This window comes from Podarcis melisellensis (genome assembly GCF_964234715.1).
Source record: "Podarcis melisellensis genome assembly, chromosome: 2".
Taxonomy (NCBI): Eukaryota; Metazoa; Chordata; class Lepidosauria; order Squamata; family Lacertidae; genus Podarcis; species Podarcis melisellensis.
Window position 1 is genome coordinate 20,984,244 of NC_138529.1, and position 15,877 is coordinate 21,000,120.

The window sequence follows — 15,877 nt, forward strand, 5'->3', positions numbered from 1 at the left end:
TTTTTCATAGGATTCTTTGATATTATTAATAGTATTTTGATGTTGTTGATCTCATATTGCTAGGGTTGTTATTAGTGCTATGTTTCGTCCCTGCTTCCCTGGTTTTTGTCTTAGCAGTAATTTAGATTTGCTTCCAATGTGTGAATATAGGTACAGTACTTATATTATTTCCATGTTTTGTAATGGCCATTGTGCTGCAGACAAATAAAATTGATCACATCACATGTGTGGAATCTGATATTGGATCATTTGTAGGGCTGTAAAGAAAAGGAAGGATGTGAATCATGAAAGTTAGATTGCAGAGAGTTATGAGGTCATCCAGTGTGGGCTTGTCCTAGAGTCTCCTCTTCAGTCTGCAGTATGTCAAGTGATAAGCCTTCTATTGTTTACTGATGGGACAGTTTCTACTGAATCTCTGAAAGAAGTTACCTCTTCCTACTTTTTTTCTTGATCAGTGTAACACAACTTTGCCTGTTAGAAGACAACTTAGTAACATTAAAATATGTTCACAACGGGGTCACCGTATATGTTCAGTGACTTAGGAGTTGGCATCAGTTAACTATTATACCTGGTTTGAGAGCTCTTTTTCAAGAGAGCAATACTTCTGTACTTGTAGCACTATACCCCAAATGAGTAAGACTTGATTACTGATTATAATAAAAAACAAAGAGTGGTTCATAATGGTCTAATGGGAATAAGCTTCCAAAATCTTGATGAAAATTATCAAAATTACTTGTAGTAACAAATTGCTATTTTTATTGGAAGTTGCATATTGCAGCAATTCACAAGCTTAGTGGCTTTTGCCAGTACTATGGGTTCGATCTAACATTAATCATACTTTGACTGGACCTATTGAAATTAACAGACATGAGTAACTTAAGTCCATTAATTTCAATGTGTATGCTCTTAGCAAAACAAAGTTGGATACAACCCTGTATATCTTGACAACTTTAACCATTCTAGCTGCACCCTTTCCCTCCACTAAAGTGTTATGAGAAGAACATATTTGGATGCTTATGCTGCATATTTGCACTCACTTTCTCAACAGGGAAGTTGCACCCCTCAGTTTCTTTTTTGCAAAGGAGCATTAGCATCTGCCTTACTTTTGCTTACTACCATCCATAACTGTACACTGCTACAAAAAGTAACTTCTGGGCTTCTTTTATGGTGTATATAGCAGTTCAAGGAATGTTTGCATCATTGTTTTCTAGAAAATCCCCCAACACTGGTTTGACATTGTGACTTAACAACTTGCCACACATCTCCTTCCCACTATATAAAAGGGTTGGGAACTCCTGTGGTCTTAAATATGGAATAGTTTGGAGACCAGAAAGTATATGAGAAAACTAGAAGGATTTCCCTTTTCATCTTGGAAAAATACCTGCTCTCCTAATTGCATTGATGAGCTTGGTAAGTTGAGTGTAACATAGATTTGTCTTCTGCTTTGAACTCATTTGGTGGAAGAGTGGCATATAAGCAAAAATAGCAAATCAGCAAATAAACACTGAAGGCAAAAAGGAATCTCAAGAGCTGTTGTTTAAAGCAAAAATGCCCAGACAAGGTATGTGTTAATCAAGGAACAAGGGGAATGTTGGCTTCATTTCCTACTTCGGAGCTTTCTAGGAGTGTTTGGCTGTCTGAATTTTGGAACAGAATGCAGGTTGACCTTTGCTCTGATCCAACTGCACAGTTTTTGTGACCACTATATTTGCTAATACGTATAGGCGTGTGTAGTTTCCCTGGCTGTTTGACACATATTAAATAGCTATGCCTTTAATCTGTCTGAAAAATTCAAATGGACATTAGGTTTCATTAGTAACAAATGAACTCCCTGAAACTCCCAACTAAATGTTTTGAAGCATCTAGTTCTTCTTAGATCTTGGTGAAGAAAAATCATTTATGTTGTTCCTTTCTTGTGTTCTCATCTGCCATTTATTTTGGAGGTTGGAACATTACCAAAAAAAATGCTGTGGTATTATTCCAACTCTTTTCTAAACTTTGGTTAAACCCGGCCACAACTAAGGATATAACATTGCTTCCAAAATATGCTCAGGCCATGACTTTGAGCTTCATGTGGAGGGAGTTCCAAAAATATAGAGTAGTTTTCTGCTTTGTGTCCTTGACATTGATTCAGTCATGGAACACATATCATACTGTGTTAACAGGTGTTATCCTTTGATTAAGATTGCAGTGGGACATAGGGAAAGAGATCTGAAAGGTTTGTGGAGCCTAAGTTGCTTAGGGCTTTGTCAGAACTAGTACAGTCGTACCTCGGGTTACATACGCTTCAGGTTACATATGCTTCAGGTTACAGACTCCGCTAACCCAGAAATAGTACCTCGGGTTAAGAAATTTGCTTCAGGATGAGAACAGAAATTGTGCTCTGGCGGCACAGCAGCAGCAGGAGGCCCCATTAGCTAAAGTGGTGCTTCAGGTTAAGAACAGTTTCAGGTTAAGAACGGACCTCCGGAACTAATTAAGTACTTAACCCGAGGTACCACTGTACTTTGAATTGTAGCTGAGAGAAGTTATTGCAAGCTGTGGAGCAAAATGTGTCCACCGCTGTCCATACCTCTCAAAAGATGAGATGCTCCATTTTACCCTCACTTGCAAACTTCACAGGCAACTCTATATAGAACCTATTACAAAAGATTAGCCTTTGTATTACAAAGGCCTGGAAAATTTATTGATAGGGCAAATTGGGAAGGCATTGTTGCCATTGACTTCCAAAGGTGCTCCTTGAAGACCTTTTTATACTGACAGGCCTTTATGCTTTCTTGATTAGTCATTTTAACGGTTATTTTCTATTACTTCTATGGTGTGTCATGTTGTATATATTGACTCTGCCTTGATATCTTATGAGTTGAAGGTATAGAAATATGTTTCCCCCCTAAATAACTAAATGAGGGAGATCATTGCTTACATCAATGGGTTGTACATTGAAGGCAATTCGAAAAGGAGGCCCAGGTTTGCTTTCACTTTGATATCTGCCTACCATTAAGTTTTCAGAACTTTGCCAGTTTTCTCAAGAGAGAAAATACTAATGCAACATGCTTCTAGACTTGAAAATTTACTGTACTCAAGTAGAGTAAATTGCTTAAGAAAAATACTAATTATTTTAAAGCTTTTTTGGAGAGTCTTGTTATGTTGGGTGCCTTACCATAAGGATATCACAGATATTATTCCAAATCTGAATCTAAGGGGTATATTGCTAAAATGGTGGGCAATAACCTCTCTGTTTTAAGTACTTGTGCCACAGTCTAGCTAGGTAAGCTAACAGAAAGGACCAAACTCTTGGCCATGAGAATCTGGGCTGGATATTTTATTTCTCAACTGCCCGCTGCCTCCTGTTCCCTGATCCTGATGCAATATCCCTGGCAAACTTCAGCTTCCCGTTTTGCTCTGCCAGTATTTAGAGACTTTCCTTTCATCCTAGAACAATGGGATGGGGTAAACATGTAATCTCACCTCTTCCAGGCTTGCCCTTGAATTGGTACAGGCAGATTCAATGCAAATAGAGCCATTTGCAACTATTGTGCTAAGTGTGTGCACTCAGACCCAGGAGTAAAGGTTTTCCTTCAAACCAAAGTCCCTCAGTTGTTGATATTTGCTTGTTTCAAGCCCTGAGAGAACCAGACATTTGGAAAGCTGCAGGAAATACTAGTAAGCAGAAATTAGTTGCAGTAGCAACTGATGAATTCAGCGAATCTTCACAGATAAAAGTTAGCAGCAAGGCAGTAGTACCACATGTCATTTATAGTGGCAAGCCTTCATGGGTGGCATTTCTGCCAGACTAAAGTTCTGTGTGGAAAGTCCAAATTCTGTTGCATGAACTTTGTCTGTGTCACCTTTGCAAATCTGGACTCACTGACAGGGACTAAATTGTAGAATAGAGAGTGTAGTTGGGAGAGGGATCTGGTCTCTTGAGTTTTTAGTTGTAACTTCCCACAGGTTGTATGGGCTGGAAGAGAATTAACATTATTAATTTTTTAATAGAAAAGTAGAATAAAAATCAGAACCCTAAGGGTCTTGGGAATCTTTCAGAGCTTCCAGACTCTGAACCTTTTTGTACATTCACGCTGAGACGTCTGGCTTCCTATGTATCTTGTCTACTCATTATTTGGTATGTGGCCATCCTAGTAGCTAAGCACTTGATCACACCATACTAACTTCAACTATTACATGTTTATCCTTCCATATGAACAAGAACATGAATTGGTGGCCATGGGGGCATCAGAGGTGGGTGGCTCTAACAGAGCGTTCTCTGCACTGGCCATGTAGGTGCATCATCCTTCATTACACACCATGCTGCATACAACTATTGTCTCATTTGGCTGTTAATACAGATTAAAGTTGTAGTCCAAAGAGAGAGATTCTAAGATGTGCTCAGAACTTCTAGAAGTTCTTCCTATCCCTCTGTGGCTTCTCTGAGTGCCTTAGTGGGAATTACAGAGAGAGAGCCAAGTGGAGGCCATTCTGGTCATTCTGAGGACCCTTGCAAAAAGTATCAGCAAACCAGACTTGGCTCTCAACAAGGAGGGGAACACAATTATAATAAATTATTATTGGATCACTTACTCCATCTGGTCAATCAGCGCTACTTAGATGTTCTCACCTGTCCTGCCCTGCACCAATAAATGTTTAAGGTAGTTCAGATATCCTTTCCCTCACCCTCTAAGCATTTTTGTTCCCATTATGTGCTTAATTCCATCTATCCCTAACTGTTCCTGGTAATATTAAGGGACTAGCAGAAAATTATTTGTATATACAGATGACCCTTGTGGTCCTTTCCAACTGTACAATTATATGATTCCATCTGTTGAGTGGAGAAATGGGCTGTTTTTGTCCCAAGGAGTTGTTTGCCCAGAGATTGCCTAATAAATGATATGCAGCTCATAGGGGAACTTCACTGGAGCAAGAGCAACTATTCTCAACTCTTTTGCAACCCTAAATTAATCGGAAGGAAATGGCAGGCTGAATGTGCAGGCAGTAGTGACAGACTTTGGATGCATTACAGAGAAACTTGGATAGACTCTATGAACTCGAGTGTTGTCACCCATGCAGTGCCCAAACCTTGGTTCTGAAATGAGTTGATGATGAAATATCTTCCAGTGTAGGGAAAAAGTGTTCAGATTGGCTTGGCAGATGTCTACACATTGTCCTAACTTAATAGCTGTCCTCTATGAAAGTTTCATATATTTAGGATATAAAATAGGGGTAACCTTATCTGAGCATATAAAACAATTGTGCTGAAAACTCTTTGGGCAATTGTTGTAACACTGGTATTTCCTGCAGCTAACATGGACATCATATCAATCTTTAGTTGCGTACATAAATCTGGGAAACACCTGTTCTATGCCAACTTCTTGGGGCAAAAAATTGCTCAGGGAGGCTTAAAAGCACAAGAAAATGCAACTGCAATAAGAAACCTGATGGTCCACGCATCCTGAATAGTTGTTTTTAGCACTGGATTTCAAGGAACATACCAGAAACGATGATCAGAAGAATCTTGAGGAACATTGAACCAAGCTAATATTTGTGTTGATCAGCTTGCCAGTTAAGCACTCACAGAGGACATGTAGCAGGTCAAGTTGTTGACAGATTCCATCTGTCAAGCTACATTGATAGAGCTAGACTAATAAGTACTTCATTGGGGCTACCCTAAGAAAACTGCTTTCCTCCACCAGAAACCTGCTTTGTTTCTGTACTTGACATGCTGTAGAGGCAAAGCCAGCTCTTGTATATCTACCAAAGAAACCAGTCAGGCTGGTGGGGTGCTCTGTGCTGCTGCCTCCAAGCACTGTGTTTCTGGCCTGCAGTTTTTTTTTAATAGCCCCCTAAGAGGAGCTGGCAAAGACTAGGTGGTGATTTTGTTTGCAGGCTAGTAACCTTTGGGGGCTAACTTGCAAGGCTGTTTTAAATGGCTTCTGCGGCATAGGTTTGCATAGGCTAGTGTCATAGGCTAGATGTGGTTTTTCAATCTCTATCACTTAAACTGTCTCCCCATGGAGTTTGGAAAGATTTAATTCTAGATGTTATTTTTATTCAGAATTTCTAATGAAATCAGAGAGTTGGTATGCATGAGCCTTCACTTAGGGCTCTCAGAATCGCTAAAAACCCCCTCTGACTTGATTAACCTAACTGTGGACTTTGACTCTAGACCTGGGCAATACAGTGGTACCTCGAGTTACCAACACCTCAGGTTACAAACGCTTCAGGTTACAAACTCCACTAACCTGGAAGAGTTACCTCGAGTTGAGAACTTTGCCCCAGGATGAGAACGGAAATCGTGTGCTGGTGGCGCAGTGGCAACAAGAGGCCCCATTAGTGAAAGCACACCTCTAGTTAAGAACAGTTTCAGGTTAAGAACGGACCTCCAGAATGAATTAAGTTCGTAAGTAGAGGTACCACTGTATATTGATATATCACCAGGACTGGTACGAGGGACAGACCACGATGACATATTCACTCAGTGGTATATCACTGGTGAACCTGCCCTGGCTCCTGAGTCCCTCTTCCTCCAGTGCCCAGCATGCTGAGGGAAAAACAACCACTGGCACTGGAAGCAGAGGGACTCAAGCAGCGGCAGTTTCACCAGTGATATACCACTGAGTGAAACTGCCATTGTGGTCTTGGCTGAGGAGCATGCTGCTGCCCTTGCCTCAGCCAAGCAGTTTTAGGGAGCCCCCATCCCACTACTAGCTTGCACAAGCCAGTGGCAGGGAGAGGCTCTGTTAAAGTGCTTCCACTTCCTAGCTGAGAGATCCCCGACCCCACTCCTGCTTGCACACAAATAGGAGTGGGATGCGGCTGCTCATCTGGGGAGCGCAAAGCCTCTGCTTCCCAGCTGAGAGATCCCCGCTTCCACTTGCACGGGAGCAGAAGCTGGATCGGGCCTGCTCAGCTGGGGAGGTGCATGCTCCATCACACTTTTCCATTGAGGGGTACTTGCATGCAAGCAGGCTTCGTGCTCTTCAGCTGAGCAGCCCTGATCCCACTCCTGCTCACTGGGACATTGGGGGTCGCTTAGTTGGGCGCAGGTGCCTTTCCGCCCCAGAGCTGAGCAGCAGGCTGGGGCCAGCTGCAGTGTCCCCAGCTCGCCAGACGTTGGGTTGAAAGTGCCTCATCTCCCACTGTGAGAGCTGAGGCAGTTTGTCCCAGCGCCTCACCAGCTGGGGCCAGTGCAGCTTGTTTCAACATTGTGGTTTATCGCCAAACCGCCATGTTTTGCTGGCGATACACCGCGATATTGAAAACCTAACATCGCCCAGCCCTATTTGACTCTGTCACATTATTCTAAAACTGAAAGACTGTGCACACTTGTAGGAGAGTAAGGACCGTTCAGTGCCGGGGTGTGTGCGTGCGCTTTTGAGAGAACTTGGGAGGTTCAAGGTGTAAAAAAAAATCGAGCATCTTTGCTTAGCTAAAGTAGAGGCTTAACAAAGTCTCTGATTCTACAAAGTTCTGATTCTACCATTGCATTTCATAGGACAAGCTAAATGATCTTCAAAAGCAGCAGGGAGAAATATCCAGTCTGCAGACCCAACTAGACCCAGCAGGGGTCCTAATTAGGCCTCTGAGGTTATTTTCCCCATGTCATACCCACCTGATGTTGAGCATGTAAAGATGCAGTGGCAGAGGCACAACTGAGGGCCTTAAAATGCATTTCCAATGGGTCATTGGCATGTGGGGCTTGTTTCCAGTGCCTTTTAAACTTGGTACCAAATGTAAACCCTGCTGGAATTGGTTCCAGTTGGTGCTACCAGGCAAAGCCAATCCCTCACAAAAAGCGGGAGTTGAATTCAGCGCTGGTTAGCAATGACTTCAAACTCCACTGGGATCATCTCAACGTGTGCTGTAAAGGAAAAACAGGTCACAGTGATGTCTGAGGTTATCAGAATGGCCCGCCAGGTACGAGAGAGCTTAATGTTTGGCCATCCTGTTCCCCTCTCCTCTAAAGAACTGCTAATTTCAAAATTTGGTCTTCTAAATTTAAACTGCTCCTTTGGTTGACTCAAAGGAAGGAGAGAAATATGCATGATTCTTTTTCATTCACTCTTACTTTTATTCATTTTCTATGTAGCTTTTCACAGTTCAGGGCAGCAGTTTGAAATTGGAAACACTTGCTCCAGACTGACCTAGGACTTCAGAGAGATCAAGCCTTCCCCTTTGATTTTAAGCCTGTTTGATTAGCAGAGGTAACATCATTGGACCCACCCTTTAATGCTTTTTTAAGAGTGACTTTCTATTTTCCTATGTCTCCACACCTTTAGAATTTGGATGATTAGCAGCACAAACAAACTTCAAAGCCTATTTGAGCCTCATGTTAACAGTTTCATTCTTCTACTTGCCAAAGCAGGCAGGTGCAGTCAGGCTTGGAGTCCATGCCTAGTACTTTTGTGGATGGCTGTTCACAGAAGTGTGTGAAACCAACTTCTAAAATGCCCCTTATTCCAAGCTGTATGGTACCATCCTGGATGCAGGTACCATTACTTGTAAATTTGGATAACCTATGGCGGAAGCTAAGATGTACCGATTTTTCTTTCTCTTCTTTGATTCTGATATTACACTGAATAAAGTCGGTTGTAACAATGTTGGGCAAGCCTAGCATGATCACGTAGGAGTGACTGTAGTGAACTAATGGCGTATTTGTGTTCCACCTGTCCTCCCAAACTCATGGTCATATACTTAAAGTTTAGTTATGCATACTTGTTTTTGAATGTTGCTGATTTTATTTGTATGTTTTGGATTTTTTTATACACTATTTAGGGTTTTGGATTAAGTGGTTTATAAATTCTACTAAACAAACAAGGGACAACTGGCTTTATGTACTGCTTGTGAGCTTCTGGCATGGTCAGTGTTGGAGACAGATCAGACTGGCAGTCTAAGTCCGTCATCCTAACACAGCTCATGTTCTTCCATCTTTCCCCTATCACAATCCTGTGGGTGATGAAGATGAGATTACGGCTTGCTAAGACAGTCTGTTGAACTTCATGAGCTGGAGGGAGGGCTTGGACTCCCTCACCCACCACAGTCTATCTACTACATTCTGACAAGGCTATACACTGTATTTTTCGCACCATAAGACACACTTTTTCCCTCTTAAAACCTAAGGGGAAATGTCTGTGCGTCTTATGGAGCGAATGTGTGGTCGCGGGGGGGGGAGCCTGGGCTTCCCTCAACAGCCCCACAAGCTCGGGGAGCAGCGGAAAAGCTTTCCCCACCGCCAGCCCCACAAGCTCGGGGAGCAGCCTTTCCGCTGCACCCCGACCCGCTGTTTGGGGCTGGCGGTGGCTTTCCCCAAAGAGCAGGTCGGGGAGCAGCGGAAAGGCTTGTGGGGCTGGCAGTGGGGGGAAGCCACGCTTCCTCCGCTGCTCCCCGACCTGCTCTTTGGGTTGAGCAGCTCTGGGGTAGCCTGTGAAGCCTCTACAGGGCAGCGGGGAGCCTTCATCCCGCTGCCCTGGGTTGGCTTCGCACGGCTAACCCTGGCTTTTGTGGGAGAAGGGATAGAGCGAGGCTCTTTCATTTCCCCCACCTCCCCCAAAAGCCCCCAAGAACTGCATTATTTTTTCTTGAATTCCCCCCCCCCCCAAAAAAGTAGGTGCGCCTTATGGAGCGAAAAATATGGTACTTGCAGGTCCTTGCCAATCATTCTCAACTACCGATTTCTTAAATATGCTTCCATTCTACCATGGTGTCAAGCATTATCTACCTTAGCAGTGAAGCTAGTTGGTGCTCCTTGTTAATAGGAAAAGGAGACAATTAATGCCTTGCTAGACACTGTGTTAAAACTCCTTCAGTGCAGAAAGGAAGCTCTAGAAAGTTTCCTTTGACAGGTTTGGAGAAAGATGACTTTGCTCTGGTGCATGTTTATTGAACTGCATAAAGGACCTTACGGGTTTTGTGAACCAAGTAACAATATATTTGATAGTAAAACTTCTTGGGACAACTGAACTTCCCTAGATGTCATTGCTAATTTAACCCGCCAACAAATGCATATTTGGCTTTCAGAAACTTTCTCTTTCCACAAATGGCTTGTTCATAAACGCACTTCTGGTCTGCTCCTTACTTCTGACTGGAATGTTCCTGCCTACAACTTTAGGCTACGCCGAAAATACTTGTTTTGCCAGTTTTCTATTCAGTGCTCAGTGCTCTCTCCCCTGTTACACATGCCGTCTCCTTAATCAGGTCACCTCTAAAGTTGCTTGATTAAACTGCTTAGGAGAGTGCCCTTCAAACACAAGGTATGAAGAAAACTACTTCCCAAAAGCACTCTTACTGTGTAGGGAAGATCTCCTGATGTCAACCTATTCTTGATCTTCTAAGGTTCTCTTGAACACTTTAATTGTTGCTAGAATGCATGCCAGTTCCTAAATAAGCTGCTGCAAAATATTTACAAGCAACAGTGTAAATTAAGATTAAAGCATTCCACATATATGAAGGAAAGTCCACAAAATGGATTTGTGGGCTAGTTTCGTCTTTTTTAGTGTCTCTTTCTTTGGCAGTGCCTTTTAAGAAGCTTGCTGGAAAATATTTCTAGTGATAGCATTTTATCACTTGATCAGTTTTGGGGCAGGGGATTGTAGAGTGTAGATACCTTTTTGTTTTAGGCAGAAACAAAGTTTTTAAAACTCATCCCTTTACAACATAAAGTATTCTGCTTTGGTTGATCATGTAACATAGAAGTGCTCCAGGTGTCCTAAAGTAAGGAGCCAAACACCCAGTTCATCATCTCTGGCCTTGTAAGCAGAAAAATACTTCAATGTACAGAAAACACACTACAAATGTTTCCAATACGGTTATGCCTTTGCTGTGTATTACTGGGATTTATCCTGCAAACGAAAATGGGTTATTTTGGTGGGGGGTGTAAAAATCATCTCAGGGAGTAGTGCACCCTTAAAATGCCTTTTACTGTGAAATCATGAAGCCTTGCTAGAAATAAATTACCAAAAGAGGAAGAGATTGTGCTGCAGATTGTCTCAAGTGGTAGTGCCCATAGAATCATAGGATATTGACAAGCTGGATGGTGTGCAGAGGTGGGCAACCAAGAGGATCAAGGGTCTGAAAACCAAGCTTTATGATTGCTGAAACAATAATTTTGCCCTGTTTGGAACAAAACATCAAGTGCAAAAGAGGTTTCTATTTAGCTGGACTCTTATTTGCACGAAGGAACCTAATATTGCTGACAAGCTCAAGAAATAGTACTGCGAGGCTGTTCTCAACAGTTTGCAATATACTAAACTTAGGTCAACGGCTTGGTTTAAAGCTTTAGTTGCACCCTCCTTAATTTTAATCTTCATTTGTATATCGGTGCCGTACAATCCTTTGGGTAGGAAACGACTCAGACCGTACCTGCATGTGTTTATCATGCAAAAACTGCTGGACACGCTTGGGAACAGGTAGTGTTCTCCCCATGATCTCTCATTATAAAGGGGCATTTGGTCATTTTGATATTTTAGGCAGCACCTTATCCTGGACATTTTCTGCCGTTTCTTCATCACCATGCTAAAATTTGTTTTTTTACATTATTATTTATTATATTAAAATGAATTCAATTAAATTAGATTGTACAGTATACAATGTTTCCCCATTTCCAATATACAAAATTTATATCTGCTGTGCGACACACAGTTATCACAGTAAGGAACTTGCATAGAAGAGTGATCAGCATTTTGATGATGATATTAGGGTACAGGGAGCTTTGCATACCCAAAAGCTAGATCCCTGCCCTTAGGAGCTTGCAATCTAAACAGAGATGGTGGGTGGGTGAGCAGAGTCAACAGGAGATGCAAGAGACAAAGGGATGCCAAATGTTTTGTTCACTGCTGTTGCCACATCCTCCATTTTGGCTCAGCCACACTAGCTCAAGAAAACATAATTGCCAATACGAACACCAGTGTTTACATGCACCGTACTTCCTCAAGCTCTCAGAAGTTCCAGGGGGAGCACATATCTGAGTTTGGCTTCCTTTTATAGGAAACGGCTTGTGCTGTTGCTTTTTGAAGTTTTTGAGATTCCTTTACAAATATGCAAAGTGAAGCAGAGAAAGCGACTATGATTCTATTACGATCTAGTTGAAATTCCTGCATTGCAGGGGGTTGGACTAGATGAACTTTGGGGGTCCCTTCCAACTCTGTAATTCTCTGGTTTTCTGGGCACATATTGGAAAATACATGTGGGCAGAGAAGGATCTCTGCATAAAACAGGGCAGCGTGTCACTTCAGCAAGCTTCCCCGAACAGCCAGGGAGCAGCTGTGCAAACTGCTTCTTTAGAAGTGCACAGAGCTCTCTTCCCAGGGAGCCTGGGCAGGATGTCTGCAAGGTCATTGCTCAACTGCACTCTCTCACTCTCACAAGAGAGTTTTTGGAAAAGGAAAGAAGCGTTTCCCCATGTTCAGCAGATTCAGCAAAACTAGATCTAAATACATACTATTTGCTTTGCTACCAGTGAAAGTCTGTGCTGCTGGCTTTAACTGTGTTCCACATTTGATCTGGGTGCATAGTGCAGAGGGACTTCTCTGGATAATTTGTCTTAACCATTTTGCAGCCTTGGATTGTGTGAATAACAATTGATTTTATTTTTTGACTCGTGGAACACTTAGGTGAATCCTGGACGACGTTTCTAGCCAAGTTTTGGATTTTGCTGTATTTAAAGTTGCTGAGTTTGGAGTTGAGTTAAGATCCTGACTTGTTCAGATGGAATGGGAAGCTTTGGTTAGTTAGGTATTTGCCGCTTTTAATTGCTGCTCATTGCGGAGGAGATGTTTGCCATAAGCAAGAGGCTCATGCATAATTAGCTTAATAAGATAATGAATGCAGACCTTGGGTGGCCCAGAATTCTGCTTTTAAGAAAGAGGAAGCAAAACTTGATGTTTATAAAACTTTAGGAAACGTTTCAACCTTTCCCTGAAGATGCTGCAGTTCCTGGGTTATTATTTTTTTAAGCGGGGGTTAGTAATGCAGTGGTGATTGAAGATTCCTGAGAATTAACTTGCTGCCCTCAGCTTTTATATTCTTGCTCAAAACTGGCTTAAATAAAAACGTCAACCCACACAAGAAGCTTGTCAGAGGTGGCTTGCCTTGAGAGAAGCTTGTGTGTGAGAGAGGCTTTTTTTGCATGGTTTGTGAATACAATTCTTACCTGTCAGAAGCTTGATGTTTTATTGGAGTTCATTTTTAAGGGTGGGTGGCTAGGATTTTGCTTCCAGTTACATCTCCATGTTGAAATAAAGGATTCTGTGAGCTATTATGAGCTTGCTTTTTTAAAAAAATCCAAAATACTACCCAAATCTAAGGCGGTAAACAAACATGGAGATAGACAGTACCGTCTGTTTTGCTACCAGCAAATGTCTGTGTGGTGTCACACATTTTTACTTCTAACTTACCAATCGATCTGTTTCAGAAAATGTATGGTGGGAGACAGGGCCATTTGTGCACTGGGAAGCAAATGAAACACATCTTCCCGCTTTGGGACAAAAGACGCTCGGGTTCATGACTTGATAATTGCCTTATCGCCTAGGAATTTAGCCCCATTAGCTAAAGTGGTGCTTCAGGTTAAGAACAGTTTCAGGTTAAGTACGGACCTCCGGAACGAATTAAGTACTTAACCCGAGGTACCACTGTAATCTGTAAAGCAGGCTTCATTGAAGAAAAGCGTTGAGCTGATGAGTTATACTTTGTGAACCTCAGACAGCTGCATGTGCATCTCACTGACAGCTTGGTCCAAACTCATGATGTAATTGAGATGTTAAGCACTGTTGTAATATACCGTTCTGGGCCGGGTCAGGGGTGTTGTCCCTGTAGCCCTGGCTCTTCTTGGTACCATGTGATGTGAAGAAAAATCCAGTTCAGAAACTGCTTGCGACGTCTTGAAGAATGTGAGCACGAAAGACATCCGCAGTAGTTGCTGACTCATGGATCACAGCGTTTCACTGCACATGGGAGTTCTTTCCCCTCCAAGGCTAATTCTGGAGGGTTTGTTTGCTCTAGGAGATTTATTTTTTAAAAAATAAAATAACAGCTTGTCTCCTCTGAAGTTTGTTCTTGGTGTTTTGACATTACAATCACCAAATGCTGTGTTTAGCTACAATGCAGATAACCAGGAATCTGACTCTTTCCCTGCTGAATAGAGTGTGTCTGTGGCTTGTCTGGTCAGGTGTCAGGTTACTGTGCTGATTCTGGGCTAAATATCCTGACATCTGGTTTGAAAGCCCATGCTTATCTTACACATCCCCCTTGAATGACAGGGCTGCCCCCCCATTTCACAAATTGAGGAACCAAATATGTTTTTGTTGTTAATTGCTCAGGTTTTGACTGAAGCTAGTTTTACTGCTCGATTCAACTTAATACCTTTCACTTGTCTTTATTGCGCCTACTTCCCAAGCGTTCAGTGTTTTTCACCTGTCCAGCACAGTAAATAATAAAATTATTATTATTATTATTATTATTATTATTATTATTATTATTATTATTATTACCCTGCCCATTTGGCTGGGTTTCCCCAGCCACTCTGGGCGGCTTCCAAAAAAATATTGAAATACTGTAATACATCAATACAGCACATCAATCTGTTTCTTTCTGTGTTTTTTTCCCCAGAAGGAGTTGCTCACAGCTGTTGGACGAAGTTGTCAACCTGTTCCAGGCCAAAAGCTCCTATACTCACAAAGTCCGATCGGTGGCTGGTGGTTTTTTTGCATTGGCTGGAGCACAGGCTGCTCTTAGAATCCAGGCCATGACCAGCAGAGGAGCTGCCAGGCCGAATGGTCAGTCGCAAGCCAGCAAGATCTGTCAGTTCAAGCTAGTACTACTGGGCGAATCGGCAGTAGGCAAGTCCAGCCTGGTGCTGCGTTTTGTCAAGGGACAGTTCCACGAATACCAGGAGAGCACCATAGGTGGTGAGTTTTTTGGGGGGGGTCTCTTCTTGGGAGGAAAATCGATAGCCTAAATTTTAGGAAACCACCTTTGGATTCCAGCATAACAAACTCCACCTGGGCAAGGGCATCCACTTTCAAATAGGGTGCACTTCCCGACACCTTCATCCCGAAGCGTAGCCACTTACTGTGCTTGTTTACCCTTTCAGTAGCCCTCTGGAAGTCTGCAGGTGGTACGGGTGATAGTCTAACCCCACCAGCTGAATCTGCTGTTTGAAAGGCTGTTAGAGTCATGGTTTGGTTGCTCTTTTGGGTGGAGGTCTTAAACAAGCAAGTAGGCATCAGTTTTGGGTAAATCATAATATGGGACGCGGGTGGCACTGTGGGTTAAACCACAGAGCCTAGGACTTGCCGATCAGAAGGTCGGCAGTTCGAATCCCTGTGACGGAGTGAGCTCCCGTTGCTCAGTCCCTGCTCCTGCCAACCTAGCAGCTAGAAAGGACATCAAAGTGCAAGTAGATAAATAGGTACCGCTCCGGCGGGAAGGTAAACGGCGTTTCCATGTGCTGCTCTGGTTCGCCAGAAGCGGCTTAGTCATGCTGGCCACATGACCCGGAAGCTGTATGCTGGCTCCCTCGGCCAATAAAGTGAGATGAGCGCCACAACCCCAGAGTCAGCCATAACTGGACCTAATGGTCAGGGGTCCCTTTACCTTCAAATCATAATATACTAGTGCAATGGTTGACCTCTTTCAGCCTGAGGACCAAATTGGAACTTACCCATCCTTCTGGGTACTACATTTCAGTGATTGTTGGGACAAAAGTGGGCAAGGCCAAACAAACACACACACACACACACAAAGAGGGGGAAAGTGCAAGGATTTCTATCCCCCCCACACATTGTCAAAAACACAAGTGCCAGGTACACAGTGCACTTTCCCTCTTTCACACACACACACACACACACACACACACACACACACACACATACTTCCAGGCACATATACA

The 15,877-nt window shown here is 42.8% G+C and overlaps 1 protein-coding gene across 6 annotated transcripts in view; it reads left to right on the plus strand.

The window, feature by feature from the left end:
• Positions 1-15,877, plus strand: part of RAB5B (RAB5B, member RAS oncogene family) — a 28,084-nt gene that overhangs the window by 1,995 nt on the left and 10,212 nt on the right. For 2 of the 6 annotated variants that reach the window (XM_081899012.1, XM_081899015.1), the window contains exon 2: positions 14,596-14,894. In XM_081899012.1, coding sequence (XP_081755138.1) covers positions 14,732-14,894 — 163 coding nt within the window. In that variant the 5' untranslated portion in view covers positions 14,596-14,731. Of the gene's footprint in view, positions 1-8,083; positions 8,199-14,595; positions 14,895-15,877 lie in introns of all 6 variants that reach the window. The other 4 variants (XM_081899013.1, XM_081899017.1, XM_081899014.1 and 1 more) reach the window with 3 other exon arrangements.